General features: G+C 38.4%; 1 protein-coding gene across 1 annotated transcript in view; it reads right to left on the reverse strand.

Annotated features, from left to right (window-relative positions):
* Window positions 1-5,865: 5,865 nt before the first annotated feature.
* The window catches only part of STT3A (STT3 oligosaccharyltransferase complex catalytic subunit A), a 32,320-nt gene continuing 21,976 nt past the window's right edge, over window positions 5,866-16,209 (reverse strand). The window contains exons 12-16 of the mRNA XM_004714159.4: window positions 15,652-15,768; window positions 15,419-15,521; window positions 9,490-9,678; window positions 8,099-8,214; window positions 5,866-7,547 (exon numbers count right to left, since the gene is read on the reverse strand). Of these exons, the coding sequence (XP_004714216.1) occupies window positions 7,509-7,547; window positions 8,099-8,214; window positions 9,490-9,678; window positions 15,419-15,521; window positions 15,652-15,768 (564 nt within the window). The 3' untranslated portion in view covers window positions 5,866-7,508. The remainder of the gene's footprint in view (window positions 7,548-8,098; window positions 8,215-9,489; window positions 9,679-15,418; window positions 15,522-15,651; window positions 15,769-16,209) is intronic.

Here is a 16,209-nt window from a genome sequence, read left to right on the forward strand (position 1 = left end):
AAGTGTCAGTGTGGTGATAACTCATTGTTTTAATTTATATTGCTGATGATTTCTTCATGTGGTTATCAGCCACCTGAAAATCATCTTTGGTAAATTGCCTACTCGTGCACATTTTTAATTGGATTTTTTTTCTATTTTCTCATTAAGATGTAGTTTTATATTCTATAGATTTTTGAGATTAGTCCTTTATCAGATGTATTTTTACTGAATAGTTTTTGTGCATAAATGTCATCTTTTTAGTAGGTTCCAGTTCTTTATCCACAGAATGGATATTTTTCATTGTGTTCAGTAGTGTTTATGCCCTTTTATTAGGGTCCTTACATTGCCCCTAATTTTGGGTCTTGTGATTTATATTTAGGTTTTTAACACATCTTTGTTTTTGTACATGGTGTGAGGTATGGGTCGTTTCATTCTTTTGCAGGTGAAGTATTTCATCTTTTGTGTATTGTAAGTGGTATTTGTTCTTTAAATATCTTTTTCAGTATCTTAAAAATAAAAGAATCCAATTGATTTCTGTATTTTGATCATATAGCCTGATATGCTACCAAATTTTTCAGTTACTTTAAACAATTGTTTAATTGTATCTTTGGGGTCTTCTAGATATGATTGTCATCTGCAAAAAAGGATATTTTTATTTCTTCTGTGCCCACGTGCCTGGGCAGCATAAAGGCTGGAACTTTTCTGGGTTTTTTTTAATCATTTTATTAGGGACTCATACAACTCTTATCCATACATACATCAATTGTGTCAAGCACATTTGTGCATTCATTGCCCTCATCATTCTCAAAACAGTTGCTCTCCACTTAAGCCCCTGGCATCAGCTCATTTTTCTCCCTCCCTCCCAGCTCCCCCCTCCCTCATAAACCCTTGATAATCTATAAATTATTTTGTCATATCTTAACACTGTCCGACATCTCCCTTCACCCACTTTTCTGCTGTCCATCCCCCAGGGAGGAAGTTATATGTAGATCCTTGTTATCGGTTCCCCCTTTCCACCCCACCCTCCCGGTATCGCAACTCTCACCAGTGGTCCTGAAGGGATCGTACGTCCTGGATTCCGTGTTTCCAATTCCTATATGTACCAGTGTACATCCTCTGGTCTAGCCAGATTTGTAAGGTAGAATTGTGATCATGATAGTGTGTGTGGGTGGGGGCGGAGGGAGGGGAGAGGAGGAGGAAGCATTTAGGAACTAGAGGAAAGTTGTTTCATTGTTGCTACACACTGCACCCTGACTGGCTCGTCTCCTGCCGGTGACCAGTAAGGGGATGTCCAATTGCCTGCAGATGGGCTTTGGGTCTCCACTCTGCACTCCCTTATTCACAGTGATATGATTTTTTGTTCTGATGATACCTGATCCCTTCGATACCTCGTGATCGCACAAGCTGGTGTGCTTCTTCCATGTGGGCGTTGTTGCTTCTCAGCTAGATGGCCGCTTATTTACCTTCAAGCCTTTAAGACCCCAGAGGCTATCTCTTTTGATAGCCAGGCACCATCAGCTTTCTTCACTACATTTGCTTTTGCACCTGCTTTGTCTTCAGCAATTGTGTAGGGAAGGTAAGCATCATGGAATGCCAGGTTAATTAGACAAAGTTCTTACACTGAGGGAGTACTTGAGTAGAGGCCCAATGTTCATCTGCTACCTTAGTACTAAACCTATACATATATGCACATAGATCTATTTCCACATCCTCATATATATATTTGATATGTACATGCCTGTATTTAGACCTCTATAAATGCCCTTTGCCTCCTAGCTCTTTCCGCTATTTCTTTTTACTTTCCTCTTTTCCCACTATCATGTTCACTCTTCATTTGAGTTTGAGTCATTCCTCTTGGTTACATTACCCTTGGTCACGCCCTACCAGGAGGCTGGAACTTTTTACAGGAGTAGGAAGCCCTGTCTTTATCCCGCGGAGTGGCCAGTGGTTGCAGACTTCAGATGGCAGTCCACCCATAACCACACCACCACCAGAGCTAGATGCATCACAAATGTAGTCTGAGACAGAGTCAGGATAAAAATGTGCCTTGTTTTGTGAAAACAGGTTCCAAAACAAAACCTCTGTTTAACCCAATCCTTTTCCATTCTTCATGCATAATAGAGAAAAACCCTCATTTTACAATGCAAAGGGGAAAAGGGTAAAAGAATGTTTGGAGTTGGTTCTAACTTTGAGCGGTCCTTGTGTGAAGGGGTCTTCAAGAATTTGGAGAAAAATAGAATTGAAAGGTAATGGATTTTGTCTATGAACTTTTGAGACTGCATCTTATAATACAAATACTGCCCGGTCCTACACTACAATTGTTCCTATTTTTTTAGCCCAATGTGCAGCCATTGTCAACCCCTCTCCCCTTTCGAGCCATCCTTTTTCACCACCCTCTACTAAACATAATGTCCTTCTTGTGACAGGTCCCCTGCTAACATCCCAAAATACACTGAGACAAAATTTGCCTACCTCCTCTGAGGTACACTCCATCTGTACTTCTTCCAACGCAGATTTGTTCTTCTGACAGTCGATGATATGTTTAATATTCTTTGCCAACACCACAAATCAAAGGCACTAGTTCTTTAATCTTTTTGTCTAGCTTTCATATGCATATATCCAAACTCAAAACTCACCAAGTTATCAAGTTAATGCCAACTCATAGCGATCCTGTAGGATACGAGAGACCTGCCTGTGTCCTTCCAAGACTTTCACTCTTTTGGGGAGTAGAAAGCCCTGAGCGGATGGTTTCAAACTGCCGACCTTGCAGTTAGCAGCCCAAAGGTAAGCATTTCACCAGCATGGCTCGCACATGCATATAAGGTGGTTGGAAATACAATGGCTTGGGTCAACTACATCTTAGTACTCAAAGTGACATCTTTGCTCCCAAACATTTTAAAGAGATCTTTTGCAGTAGATTTGCCCAATACGTTTAATTTGACTGCTTTTTCCATCGGTGTTGACTGTGGATCCAAGTAAAATGAAATTCTGGACCATGTCAATCTTGACGCCATTTATTATTACCAGTTGAGAGGATTGTTTTCAGGGGTAATCCATACAGAAGTGTTTCAAGTCCTGTTTTCAGCAATTTGTGTCACCTGCATATTGTAGGTTAATGAAACTTCCTCTAACCCTGACCCCAGATCATTTTTCATATAATTGTTCTTAGATTATTTGCTCAGCATAGATTGAATTAATATGGTGAAAGGACTGAAACTGATGCACACCTTTCCAAACTTTAAACCACACAGTATCCTCTTGTTACAACTACCTCTTGGTCTATGTACAGACACCATATCAGCACAACTAAGTATTCTGGAATTCCTGTTTTTTGAAACATCCATTAATTTGTTAAGATGCCTATAATCGAAAGCCTTTGAAGGGTAAACATCTTTCTGGTGTTCTCTGCATTCAGCAGAGATTCATCTAATATTAGTAATGATACCTTTGGTTCCATGTCCTCTTATGAATCCTGCCTGAATTTCTGGAAGTTCCATGTTGGTTTAGTGGTACAATCGTTATCGTCAGTAAAATTTCACTGTGCGATAATGATATTATTATCTCTGCATTCTGTTGGATCACCTTTCTTGTGGAATGGTTAAAGTGGATAAAGACAATTCTGAGTAAACGGACTAGCTTGAAAACCAATAATCTTGAAAACCTGAAATAGGTATTTCCTATGTCATTAAACTAAACCGAAAACTCAAGGCAATATAATTTCCATTATATTCTCCAATCCTCAATACCAGGCCACATACACTTAGCATAGCTAGTTAGAGTAAAATATAGTATATGAAAAATTCACAGATCTGTTTAAAAAAATAATCAGGGACAGAAATAACAGGACATTTGAAAACACAGATGCCACAAGTTTTAACCTTGACATCAGTTAGAACTTCATGTCCTTTACCCTCTTTTCCCTTGAGTTTCCTCACAGTGTTACAAAGACTAAAGAAATGAGAAGGGCCTACACACAACTCTATCCATGTCTGAACGGATTTTAGACTATGGTTTTTCAGCCTGAAAAAAATAAGCTAAACAGGTTTCAGCCATAATGCGGGCTAAAAATAGCATAGAGGAGAATGAATATATTTTCATCCAAAATGTTACTGAAATGATAGTAAGGATAAAAATTTAAAAACAACCCATAGCAAAGTATGAGAATATCTTGGAAAGTGAAAAGCCTTTAGGTGAAAAGACAGCTGGCTCTCAAAGCCAGCAATGGGAAAGCAGAAACTCAAACTGATCTACATCACAGAACTCAAAAAGATCAAGACTTGTTACACTTGAAAAAGGTCTGTGGAGGTGAAAATGGGGCTGAAGAGAGGGTTGGTTGAAAGAGGGTAGGTTGTAAGAAAGAGACCCCTCGATGCCTCCCTCCTCCACGTACCCTAGGAATTGTCCCATCCCACAGCTAGGACTTAAGAGAGTAACAGATGGTAACTGAACGGAAGTACATCAGACACAGTTAAAAGCCTGGACATCTTACTGACAGTAAGATCATTCCATTTGAGTTTAGTACTGAATGTTGACTTTCAGGCCTGCCCCCACCCTACTCGTAGAAAATTAGCAGACTATAGCTTTTATTCCTGAGCTAGATAATACACAGGCCTGCTTGGGGAAAATGTCTTATATGTAAGAATAAACAAAGATGACATGCCCCAATTTAAAATCTTACTCAGATCACAGTACAGTGAAGCCCACATTTGATAAGCTTCCAGTTATCCCTTATTAACCAGTAGATCTTCCTATCAATTTTTCATTTCAGGGTTCCAATATGAATGCTGACAGTTGATTTTGAGAAAGCTTTTAATTTTAAAGATGTCAAATAAGAAATATTCCATTTTAAAATCTTAGATATTAAAAATATGACAGGAAAACAGAAAATTAGATTGGAAAGTAAAGTTGAGGAAATTACTCCAAGAAATAGAAGACATTATATAGGAAAGTAAAGATTATATTAGACTAATTCAGTAAATTTAACATCCAGAGAAAAGGAATCCATAACTAACTCAAGAAAATTCTGAGAACCTGATTTTCCCGCATTGAAAATTCCAAAATATCCAGCACAATGAAGTACCCATTCTAAAATACAGACTTGGGAAGGTTAGAACATAACAAAAAGAAGATCCAGAGAAGTCTGGGATAAGAGGAAATGCATTAAAAAAAAAAAAAAAGATTGGCAATACATTTCTTAACAATAGGTGGAAGATAAGAAAAAAATGAGCCAGTGGTTTCAACATAATTCTAAGGAAATGGAAGTCTAGATCCAAATTATTAATCAAGTATGTGGAAGAGACACACAATTTATCTGTTAAATGTATCTCCTCACAAAGTGTCTCTGGAAGGTACTTTGAGGTGCTGCATCAAGGATGAATCTGGCTATTGGCACACACATGTATCTATACATCGAAGTTCAAAAGAGAAAGAAAGCAAGATAATTAAAAAAAAAAAACTATGAAAGAGTGAACCAAGACCAGAGTGTTTCAGTAAACAAAAGAGTAAACCAAGATTGAAATTATCAAGACAAGATAGCTTTACGAATGAATATGCACTTTGTTTGAACATATAAAAGAAGACTGTCAAAAATTAAGAGTTTGGGGATGAATGTGTGTCAAATGCTAAAAGCAAAGTTTAAAGACTATAAAAGGCAATTATCCACTAACAAAAATGTTACACAGGACATGTGGCAGTGTATACAACATGGCTCATAAGGTAAAAATTAAATACTACTCTGACCTAATATAATATGTATAATAGGACTTTGGGGAGATAGTAAGAATATGTGTACTCATGGGTATAATTATGGTGAAAATGAGCTAAATTCATAAGTCTCACATAATAAAGTCAATAGACAATACCTAAACTTGAAAAACCAAGAAGTAGTAAGGTAAAGCACAATATTTAATGATATGGAAGTAAATAACATGTAAAGAGGTTTTCACTAAGTGAAAAGCATTGATTTTTCATTTATACTGGCTGCAGTGAAAAGTAAAAATTACAAAGATGGTTTCAGTTGCCCTACAAAAAGTCTTAACAGCAGCAACTATAATAAATTATAAGGTTATCCCACGAAATAAGAACAGATCACTAATGAACTATAATTAGTGTAGCTCGTAATGGTAAATAAAACCCAGGATAACTTCTTCCACTAGGAAGGAATTCTATATACAAATCAAATAATGTATTTATTTATAGTCAGTCAAATATTTTATCAAATCTAAATCTCAGCCGCATTTAAAGCAGTTGGTATATAAAATGGTTTGGAAGGCCAAATTTTCTGGGTCTACCAGTATTCTGAATTACTCTTTAAAAGCACCATTTGACTTACAATCTAAAAGCCATGCAATCCCTCCTTTTTCCTTAAACAGGGAACACTTGTTACCTTATATGTTTTTAATGACAGGATTTGTATGATACATGCCTTATGTTGTCAAATATATGCTCTTGTAGCAGTGAACATAAAGTTGCTTGTCCTAGCATCAACTATGTATGAGATCAGCGGACTTTTGAGTTAAACTTTGTTATAATTTCTCTTCTTTCCTTCAGTCAAGCTGGTGCCGGTTCACAGGTACCTACTAACTGTAACTCTATGCCTACTAACTGTAATTCCCCTTCTAACTTGTGGCTTATTTAGCACAGGTTCCAAACCAGATCATCGGTCTGGTTGGTTTGATTACAGGAACAGCAAACAGGGCGAGGGTAAATATTTGTGTATCTAAATTGACAAAGACATTTGACCATCAGCTCTGTACATGATGCTGGAGGAGGTGGTTCTTCTCCATTGGGAATAATTTCATTGCTGGCCTTGGTCTTCTACGCTGATTTACTCATGCTTGACTTATTCTTGATACAACAGACAAATAAATCAAAATAAAACCCAAAAAACCTGACCAGTCTCAAAGAGTATTTCTAAGATTAGGTCTGGCTAAACACTGTCAGTCCCTTCTTACGGGAAGAGCCCCCAAGAACAAATGACATTGAAAACAGAGATATGATGGCAAATAGCTGCTTTTTCTGTACATGAAACAAAACTCCCAGGTCCCACAAACATTGATTCATTCCACAAAACTTCACTGAGCACCTACTATGTGCTAGATATAGTGCTAAGTGTCCCAATGTAGAAAGGCTGACAAAAGTATTTGTATATGCAGGATTTGTGCTGGTCATTGATAATCTCACTGATTGAAATGGTCTAATTGGTTCATTTAGGGAGCTAAGAATACAGATAAGATCATTATCGCTCCTTTTATCAGTTCGGCATAAACTTTGCCTTCCTGAAATAACTCAAAACAAATAAGGCACATTATTTTAAAAATCCCCCCCTTTAATTCACCACAGTAAAGTCATAACATTTCATTTGGTAACTTGCTCGGAATTATAAAAATCAATTCATTTGGCCCAGCCCCTAATGCCCAGGGCAAAATTTCCAGACAATTTTAATCACTGCATGTAAAAAAAATCTCAGCATCTCGACGTGATGCTTGCTATCAGTGCAAAGCACATCACAGCTACGCGTGACGTGACCTTCATGTTCTTGACAAGCCTCGATTATCCAGGTCCTTTACCTGCAATATACAAATGTCAGTTAGTCCCTGCAGTCAGGTCAAATTTGGACTTTCCCACTGAGTGAGGTTCGCCCGTCGAAGCAGACATTACATTGAAGACTACTGCATTGTGGCTTTAGGAACCAGCAATGGCTAAAGGCTAGTTACTGTTTAAACTTCTGTTAAGAGAAGAAACGATCCACCCTCGAAATAAATCAAGGCTCCTCCATCTTTACTTATGCAAGAGAAATAAGACATTACCATATGACTTTCGAAAGCCTAAATTCTACAATGGGAGGGAAGAAGGTATCATTTGAAAGCAAAGCTGCACTCACTTGCTTTTTTCCACCAAACCTGATAATCATGGTTTGAATCAAGCTCCAAATGCAAAAGAATCACTGCACCAACTGCTAAAATTGAAGTAAAATGGAATGTCTGTTTTCTAAAATTGATCTTAAAAGAAAAAAGGCAGGGTTTGGGCTACGCTGCATCAGTGTCGCACCCATTCTCCAACCACGAGACCCGCTCCACCCACGAGAGCTGGTCTCCGAGACAGTCGAGCATCTTCTTACCTTATAGATCCTGACCAGCCAGTGCTCTGTGGTGTATGCTTCCTCCAGGACATCAAGCTCAAAGTCTTTATTCCCAATCTCAGCATTTCTGACACGGTCAAAGCCTGGTGGACGCTCTAGAGGGAACAGAAAACAAGAGAATCACATCTTTTTTTTTTTTTTTTGCCTGGATATTAAAAGGTCTTTTTTTATTTTTTTATTCTTATATTCTTATTTTTTTTAATTTATTTTATTTTTTTTTTACATTTTATTAGGGGCTCACACAACTGCCATCCCAATCCATACACACATCAACTGTGCAAAGCGCATTTGCACATCGTTTCCCAAAACACCCTCTCTCCATTCAAACCCCCGACACTAGGTCCTCACCTTTCCCCTCCCTCCCTGCTCCCCCCTCCCGCGTGAGCCCCCGATAGTCCACAAATGGGCACCTTGTCACATCCTGCCCTGTCCGACGTCTCCCCTCATCCACTTCCCGGTTGTCTGTCCCCTGGGGAGGAGGTCACACACAGCTCCATGCAATCGGCTCCCTCTTCCCCACCCACTCTCCCTCTACCCTCCCTGTTCCGCCACCCACACCACCGGTCCTAGAATCACATCTTTTTAAACAGTGCTGATTCCCTGAGCAGATGTTATCTCAAACTGAGTACATCAACCACTAATTGGAATGCTAGCGTCAGCAGTTTGAGAGTAGGGCCTGCAAAAAAAGGCATTACCGTATATACTCAGTATAAGCCAACCCGAATATCAGCTGAGGCACCTAATTTTACCACACAAACTGCATTAAAAATGTGCTGAAAATTTCAGCTTATACACGAGTATATATGGTAGGTAAGAGAAGCAAACTAAGTGTTCGCCTAATTCAAGATGATAGCTGGCAGAGTTCATGGAGCTTATATAACCCTTCTAGGAAACAGTGGCTGACGTCCAAGCCCTTCTGCCCCTGAGGACTGTCATCCAGAGGCTTCCATGACATACGAGTGACCCTTCCACAGATCAGAGACAAACTGTTACAGACCAAAGCCAGAGCCCACTTCAGAATTTCTCCCTAGTATAAAACCAGTAACTGCAGTCAGGGGGAGGCTGAAATTGACCAATTTAATCTCAGCAATCCCATAAAGAAACAAGAAGTTCTTGGTCATTCCATCCCCTTTTACAATGCCCTTTGATTAAAGCCAAAATCCCAGTGTTTGATTCATGATTCTGCCAACACTCGGTCTTTGGGTACGTTACGAAAACTATTTGCAACTCAGTTTGCTCAAAGTAAGTATGAATAACAATAATACCTGCCTTTCGGGTTGTAAGGAATAAATGCTTGGTGTAAGTGGAACATATTATGTAAGTGCTGGCTATTGTCACTACTGTTATTGATGTTATTACAGATCACTCACTGGCTTCTGTGTACACCTGTCCAAAGCGATAGTAGCACATCTTGTACATGAGGCAGTTGAGCAGCACTGGAGAACCCTCCCGGTCCACACGAAATTCCCCAGTTGGTGTGTAGTAGTCATGCTCCTTGATATGTTTGCCTGTGTCGGTGCTGCCTCCAATCCGGACCATCCACAGAAACTTGTTGATATCTAGGAATGAGAAGAAAATGGCTGAATTGGTGAATATTCTGTCCTGTATACTCTCAACACCAAGAAAGAAACTGCAGCCTCACAAAAGTCAGTGAAAATACTGTAAGACATTTCCTCAAAACATTTTCCCATTTAACGCTAATTTGTAAAAACAGAAAAAAGGGATACTATCTCAAGTCCCTGATAATATAAGGACTCAACTTTTTCCCTTAATAGACAATATTTCCTGTAAATTAGACTTCTGAAACACTATGCTCAGGATTAGGTCGTAAGTATTGTTATTAAGCGCCTTCAGTTGGTTTTCAACTCCCAGTAAGGAACTCAGTATGACAAAGCGGAATTGTTCCATGGGGTCATCTAGCCTGTGAATTTTTACAAGAACAGACAGCCACGTCTTTTCTCTCACAGAAAGCCACAGTACTTTAACTGCCAGGCCACCGGGGGGTTCTTCTGTTGTTGGGTGCCCTCAAGTGGGTGGACATTCACAGCCGCCCTACGTAGGCACACCCAGCCTTATTGTTCTTACGTCTGAGCCCACTGTTGCAGCCCCCGTGTCAGTCCATCTCGCTGAGGGCCTTCCTCTTTTCACTGCCCCTCCACTTTACTACGCACATCCTTCTCCAAGGACTGGTCCCTCACAGCATGTCCAGAGTACTTAGCATTTTAGTCCCATTAGTTAGGGCTCTTTCGTCCTAGTGATCAGCTAAGACTCGACTATCAAATATAGTAACTACTGAGCACTTTAAATGTGGATAGTCCAAATAAGATGTGCTATGAGCATAAGGTACATATTAAATTTCTAAGATTTTGTCTTAAAAATGTAAAATATCAGTAATTAAAAAATACTGGTTACATTCTAAATAATATTTGGGATTTATTCAGTTAAGTATACTATTTATGCCATTTTAGTATCTCTTATGTATTTTAACATGGCTATTAAAAACCAACTCTCACTGCCATTTAGTTTATTCTAACTCACACTGACCCTCCTAAAGGACAGGCTAGAATAGCTCCCTGTGAGTTTCAAAGACTGTAAATATTTACAAGGGTAGAAAACCCTTACCTTTCTACTCCCTGGTTGCAGATTTGGGTTACGAGTTGGGCTGCTAACCACAAGGTCAGCAGTTTGAAACCTCCGGAGAAAGATAAGGCTCTCTATTGCCTCAAGCAGTTAGTCTTGGAAACCTACAGGGGCAGTTCTACTCTGTGCTATGGAATTGCTAGGAGTCCGAAGTGGCAATGGCAGTGAAAGGTTTTTAGTTTTTATTGAAAACCAAATACTCAATGCCATCGAGTCGATTTCAACTCCTACTGAACATACAGGACAGAGCAGAACTGGTCCTTTGGGTTTCTGAGGCTCTCAATCTTTATAGGAGTACACAGCCTCATCTTTCTACTTTACAGTGGCTGGTGGCTTTGAACTGCTGACTGTGGTAAATAACCCAATGAAAAAACCCATTATGCTACCAGAGCACCTTTTAATGTACACATAATAGTTCAAAATTACATGTGTGGTTCCCATTATTTTTCTGTTAAACAGCACTGATGTAGAGTAAAAGTTTTGCCTAAAAGACAGAAACCTACAAAGACATATAAAGTTGCAAAATTCCCAAAAGATACATATGAGAAGTCAACATTTTAATGTCAAACACACTACCAGGTTCTTCAAATACTGATACCACCATCAATTCAGGATGTTTCTCTTAGAATATGTTACTGTCTACACAGCCTCTACGTAGCCACGGGCTGTGGGGAAATCGGTTGTTATGTGTTTCACTGGATGGCCAGTATAAAAAATATTGACCAGGAAAAATAAGGTTCCTATTGCATCATGCAAATTGTCCCAGAGATATCACAATAATTAAGTGCAAAGATTCTAGATCAAAACTGCCTAGGTTGGAATTTTAGCTCTGCAGATTCTAGCTGAGTGACCTTACACAAGTAACTTAACCTTTCTGTACTTCATTTTTCTCATCAACCAAATTAGAAAAATAAGAATACCCACAAAAGGGCTTCACAGTAAGTGTAAGAGCATGTAAATATTTAATGTTATATGTCACATATGCATCAAGAAAACATGACTATTGTCATGTAGGATAGGAACCCTGGTGGCAAAGTTTGGCAGTTTGAACCCACTAGCTTCTCTGGGTTAAAAGTATCTTTCATAACGATTTACAGCTTCAGAAGCCCTATGAGTTAGTGGGTCCCTTTGGCCAGAAGGTCCTCAAAATGTGACTGATAAGCTGCTTTCTCAAAACGAGAGTCTATCACGGTGACATAGAGTAAAGCTTATGGGAAAGGGAGCCTTGGGGATCCTCATTTGCTGAAGGAGCCAACTCAAGGTGAGCAACTCAATCCAAACTTGGAATGTACTATGAAAATTGGAAGTTCTCAAAAGTAAAATAAAGACTGGTATCTTAGGCGTTAGTGAGCTGCTATGGACTGATACTAGCCATTCTGAATCAGAAAATCTTATGGTTCTGTGCTGGGAATGACATCATCAGTAAGTGCCAATTGGATGGCACCTAATAACAAGATGAGTTGGAATTAAGTAGATGGCTGGGTCTTTTGTTTTGTTTTCAGATGGCAGGTTTAATGGTGGGTTTTAGCCTCACGTAGGTTCTGCATTCTAATCTTCACCTTATACACAGAAAACCAAGACATGGAAATTAAATGATTAGGCCAGGTCACTCAACCAGAAAGGATCAAAAGCAAACCCCTGGGCAAGCAACACAGACATCATAGAGGTACATATCTATAGCTTCCTAGCCGATGTAGCTGAAGCAAAAACCTCACAAGGCTCAAGTACGAGAGAGTGAAAGCAAATAAATTACATGCATGAGGGTTTCAGTTGAAAGATGTTATCAACAAAATTCAAAACATTAGCATATTTTCATATAACAAAATCTGAAATATAACATCTAGACATTTCATTGTAGATCTGAGTAAGCATTTAATGAAAATAAGGTAACATGAAATAAACATGACTTGTGAAAGAGCAACTCGTATCCATAGGTCCTAATATTCAAAAGAAGCTAAATTCGGAACATCCCAGAAAGAGTTGATAAAATAATGAGACTTTTTATGAAGAAAATTGAATTTTTATACCCAAATGCTTTATAACCAATTTGAAAATGTTATTTTTATAGTAATTTAAATTATCAAGGGTTCGTGAGGGGAGGGGGGCAGGGAGGCAGGGAAAAAAAATGAGGATCTGATACCAAAGGCTCAAGTAGAAGGAAAATGCTTTCAGAATGATGATGCAACAAGTGTACAAATGTGCTTGACACAATGGATGGATGTATTGATTGCGATATGAGTTGTATGAGCCCCCAAAAAAGGTTTACCAAAAAAAAGAAAATGTTATTTTTGGAGCGTGTATCATTTAATACTGAAATGTCAAAAACATTTTGGAGTTCCTCATTTGAAATTGTGTTTTGAGCTAAATTCACATTATATTTACTTTAGGCAAGGTTAATCTTCATTCTCATGAGGAGGATGAGCAACCTCGGCAATACCCATCAGTTTATTTCATGGCATCTATGTGTGTGAGCGTGTACACCATTCTGCACACCTATCCGTGACAACACTGCCTCCTGGGAGGAACTACCAGGACAGCTGCCAAAGCTATCTTTATCCTCCACCACTTGTCTGTCTGTCTGTCTTACTATGGTGGCTGGTGTTTTGTTTGATGCTGGGAACTATTCCCTGGTACTTCAAGTGTCAACAGGGTCGTCCTCAGTAGAGCTTCCAGAAAAACCTGAGGCAGTTCTCATCTGTCACGTGGGGCGATAACACTGACTCGACTCTACAGCACCAAAAAACAATAGTGGTATAACTTTATAAATGCACTAAAAACAAATTGTGTACTTTAAGTGAGTGAATTGTATATCAATTATATCAATAAAGCTGTTATATTTTTAAAAACCCATTAAAAGTTCTCTGATACACATGGAATCACCATAAGGTGGAAATGATGCAACATCAACTGGTTATCTTTTACGTCTTTAAAATAAAATCATCTTTTTTTTTCTCCCACACTCCAAAAGCAAAATTAACTTCCAAATAATGTCTCACTAGGACTACTATATTATTCAGCGTGAGGGCTATGGCAGAATTAAAAATCCTGTGACCATCTCTTTGAAGACTTAAAGATTATTAGGTCTTTGTAAAATTTCTAACTTTGTAGTGTCCTACGGGATAAAGAGAAAATTCCTAATTGAAAAACAGAAAAAATAGTAATGAACTTTAAGCTGAAAATACAAGAACTTAAAAGCTTCATCAACTAAGAAATCTCTTTTTTTGTTAAGGTTTTTTTCATTTTTAAATTTTTTAAACATTTTTATTGGCATATAATTCACCTATCAGACAATTCAATAGTTAAATCACATCAAGAAGAGTTAGACAGTTATCACTACAATCAATTTTATAGGTCATCTTCTTCTTTCTTGCATTGTGATTAGCTCCCCATCTCCCAGAAACCTCCTTTGCCATAACCTCATGAAGCCACTAATCCCAGTACTTCCTCTGTAGATCTATCTACCCTGAATTTCATATATGGAAAAATAAACCAAATGAAAGAAAAAAGCAAAACTAACAACAAAACCAAACAAAATTCTCCATAAAAACTAAAACGGAAAAATATTAAAAACTAAAACAAATTTGAAATGGGTCAAAAGGGAGATCAAGTGATAAGGTGTTACATTGTAACCTAACTGCATCTGCAATAATCCACTTTCCAATACACCCTGCATGACAGCAGGGCTATTTATATGCTTAGTCTCATGTGCATTTCTCCTTCACTTCCTTCTTTTAAAACTGAGACAATTTAAAAATAGGTCAAAAGGGAGATTAAATGCTAACATATTATATTTTAACCAAACTACATCTGCCATACTTGACTTTGCAATACCTCCTGTCTGATACAGGGCTATTTACATCTCTTGACTATGGTCATAGGGAATTCACCAGAGACGTAATCCATGTGTGGATGCTACAAATGGATTTTGGGCTTCCACTGTCCAGCCTTCTACAAACCAGGTGTTCACAATCTAAGCTCTGATACATTCTCTCCTTTGTATTTGGATTGTATTATTTATAATCATTGGATCACACAACTTGGTGTGCTTCCTCCACGTGGACTTAATTGACACCTCACTTAGACGGCTGCTGTTTGAAGACAAGCCTGTAAGTCTCCAGACACTATTGTTTTCTAAAAAAATCATTTTATTGGGGGCTCGTACAACTCTATCACAATCCATACATCCACTGTGTCAAGCACATTTGTACATTTGTTGCCATCATCAATCTCAAAACATTTGCTTTCTACTTGAGCCCTTGGTATCAGCTCCTCATTTTTCCCCTCCCTTCCCGCTCCCCCTCCCTCATGAACCCTTGATAATTTATACATTATTATTATTTTGTCACTTCTTACACAGTCCAACGTCTCCCTTCACCCACTTTTCATGCCCCAGCGATGGGCAGACATTGTTCTTTCAGGCACCATCTAGTTTCTTTGCCATACTTTGCTATAGCACCCATGTTCAATTATCTCTTCATGAGAGTATCAAGCAGCGCCATGTCCTAAGAATTTATTGTCCTTAGAATGAGGCTAGAATTAAGTGTGAGCCCAAAATCCAAAGAAATATCTCTATGTTAATGAAAAGGCAAGAAAAACAGGAGATTGGTAGTTTTCTAAGCCTCTACTGCCCTCTAAGTAGATATAGACTAAGTACGTTACCATCAGAAGAATACCCAGTGAGGCCTCCAAAGATGACCAGAACATAGCTGACATCAAGCTCCCTCATGATCTCATAGGCTTTTTCTTCTGTGGATGCCATAGCCTAAAGAAATAAATGCATGTTTCTCAGAGAAAAATCCAGGTCATATGATCTTCTCAAGGAAGATTATTTCACATTAGACAATGCACATCAAACACTTAAAAAAACAAAACAAAGATAAACTGCACTTTACCTGCCCTACTCGAGAAATATGGGTATTATTCCATGTGTTATTATCCACCAAAATTGTCCGATTCGCCATAGCTGTAATCTGATAGCCATAATCCCACCATGACATGACTTTGGCATCCTGAAATAAAAAGGGGGATTAGGAATAAGAGGCTACTCACTACTTCCCAAAAGCAAATGCATTATTTCCTATCAAAAGCAAATCAATACGACATGAGGCTTAGTCAATAATATTCTTTACAGAGTAATACACAGCTAACCAAAACAGCTCTTAGCAACTACTCCTGCATTTATATTCCACCATGAAGTCTCGGTTCAAATGGAATAATCCAATATGCCCAATACTTTCATCCAAGTTCACTTTACATAAACCAAGAGTACTGGGGTAGGAAGCATGAGGGCCATGCAACATTTCCAAATAAATAGGCTGCGGTTGCACATAATTCCATTAAAGTGAACAACCTTTTAATAATACCACAAAGATCGGTTATTAAAAAGACAGGGCGAAACACAAATCATAGATTATATTGGAGAAGGTTTAAGATTCATCAAGTTTGACTTA

Source organism: Echinops telfairi, unplaced genomic scaffold (assembly GCF_000313985.2).
Source record: "Echinops telfairi isolate 266 unplaced genomic scaffold, ASM31398v2 ScPeMD7_7465;HRSCAF=8503, whole genome shotgun sequence".
NCBI lineage: Eukaryota > Metazoa > Chordata > Mammalia > Afrosoricida > Tenrecidae > Echinops > Echinops telfairi.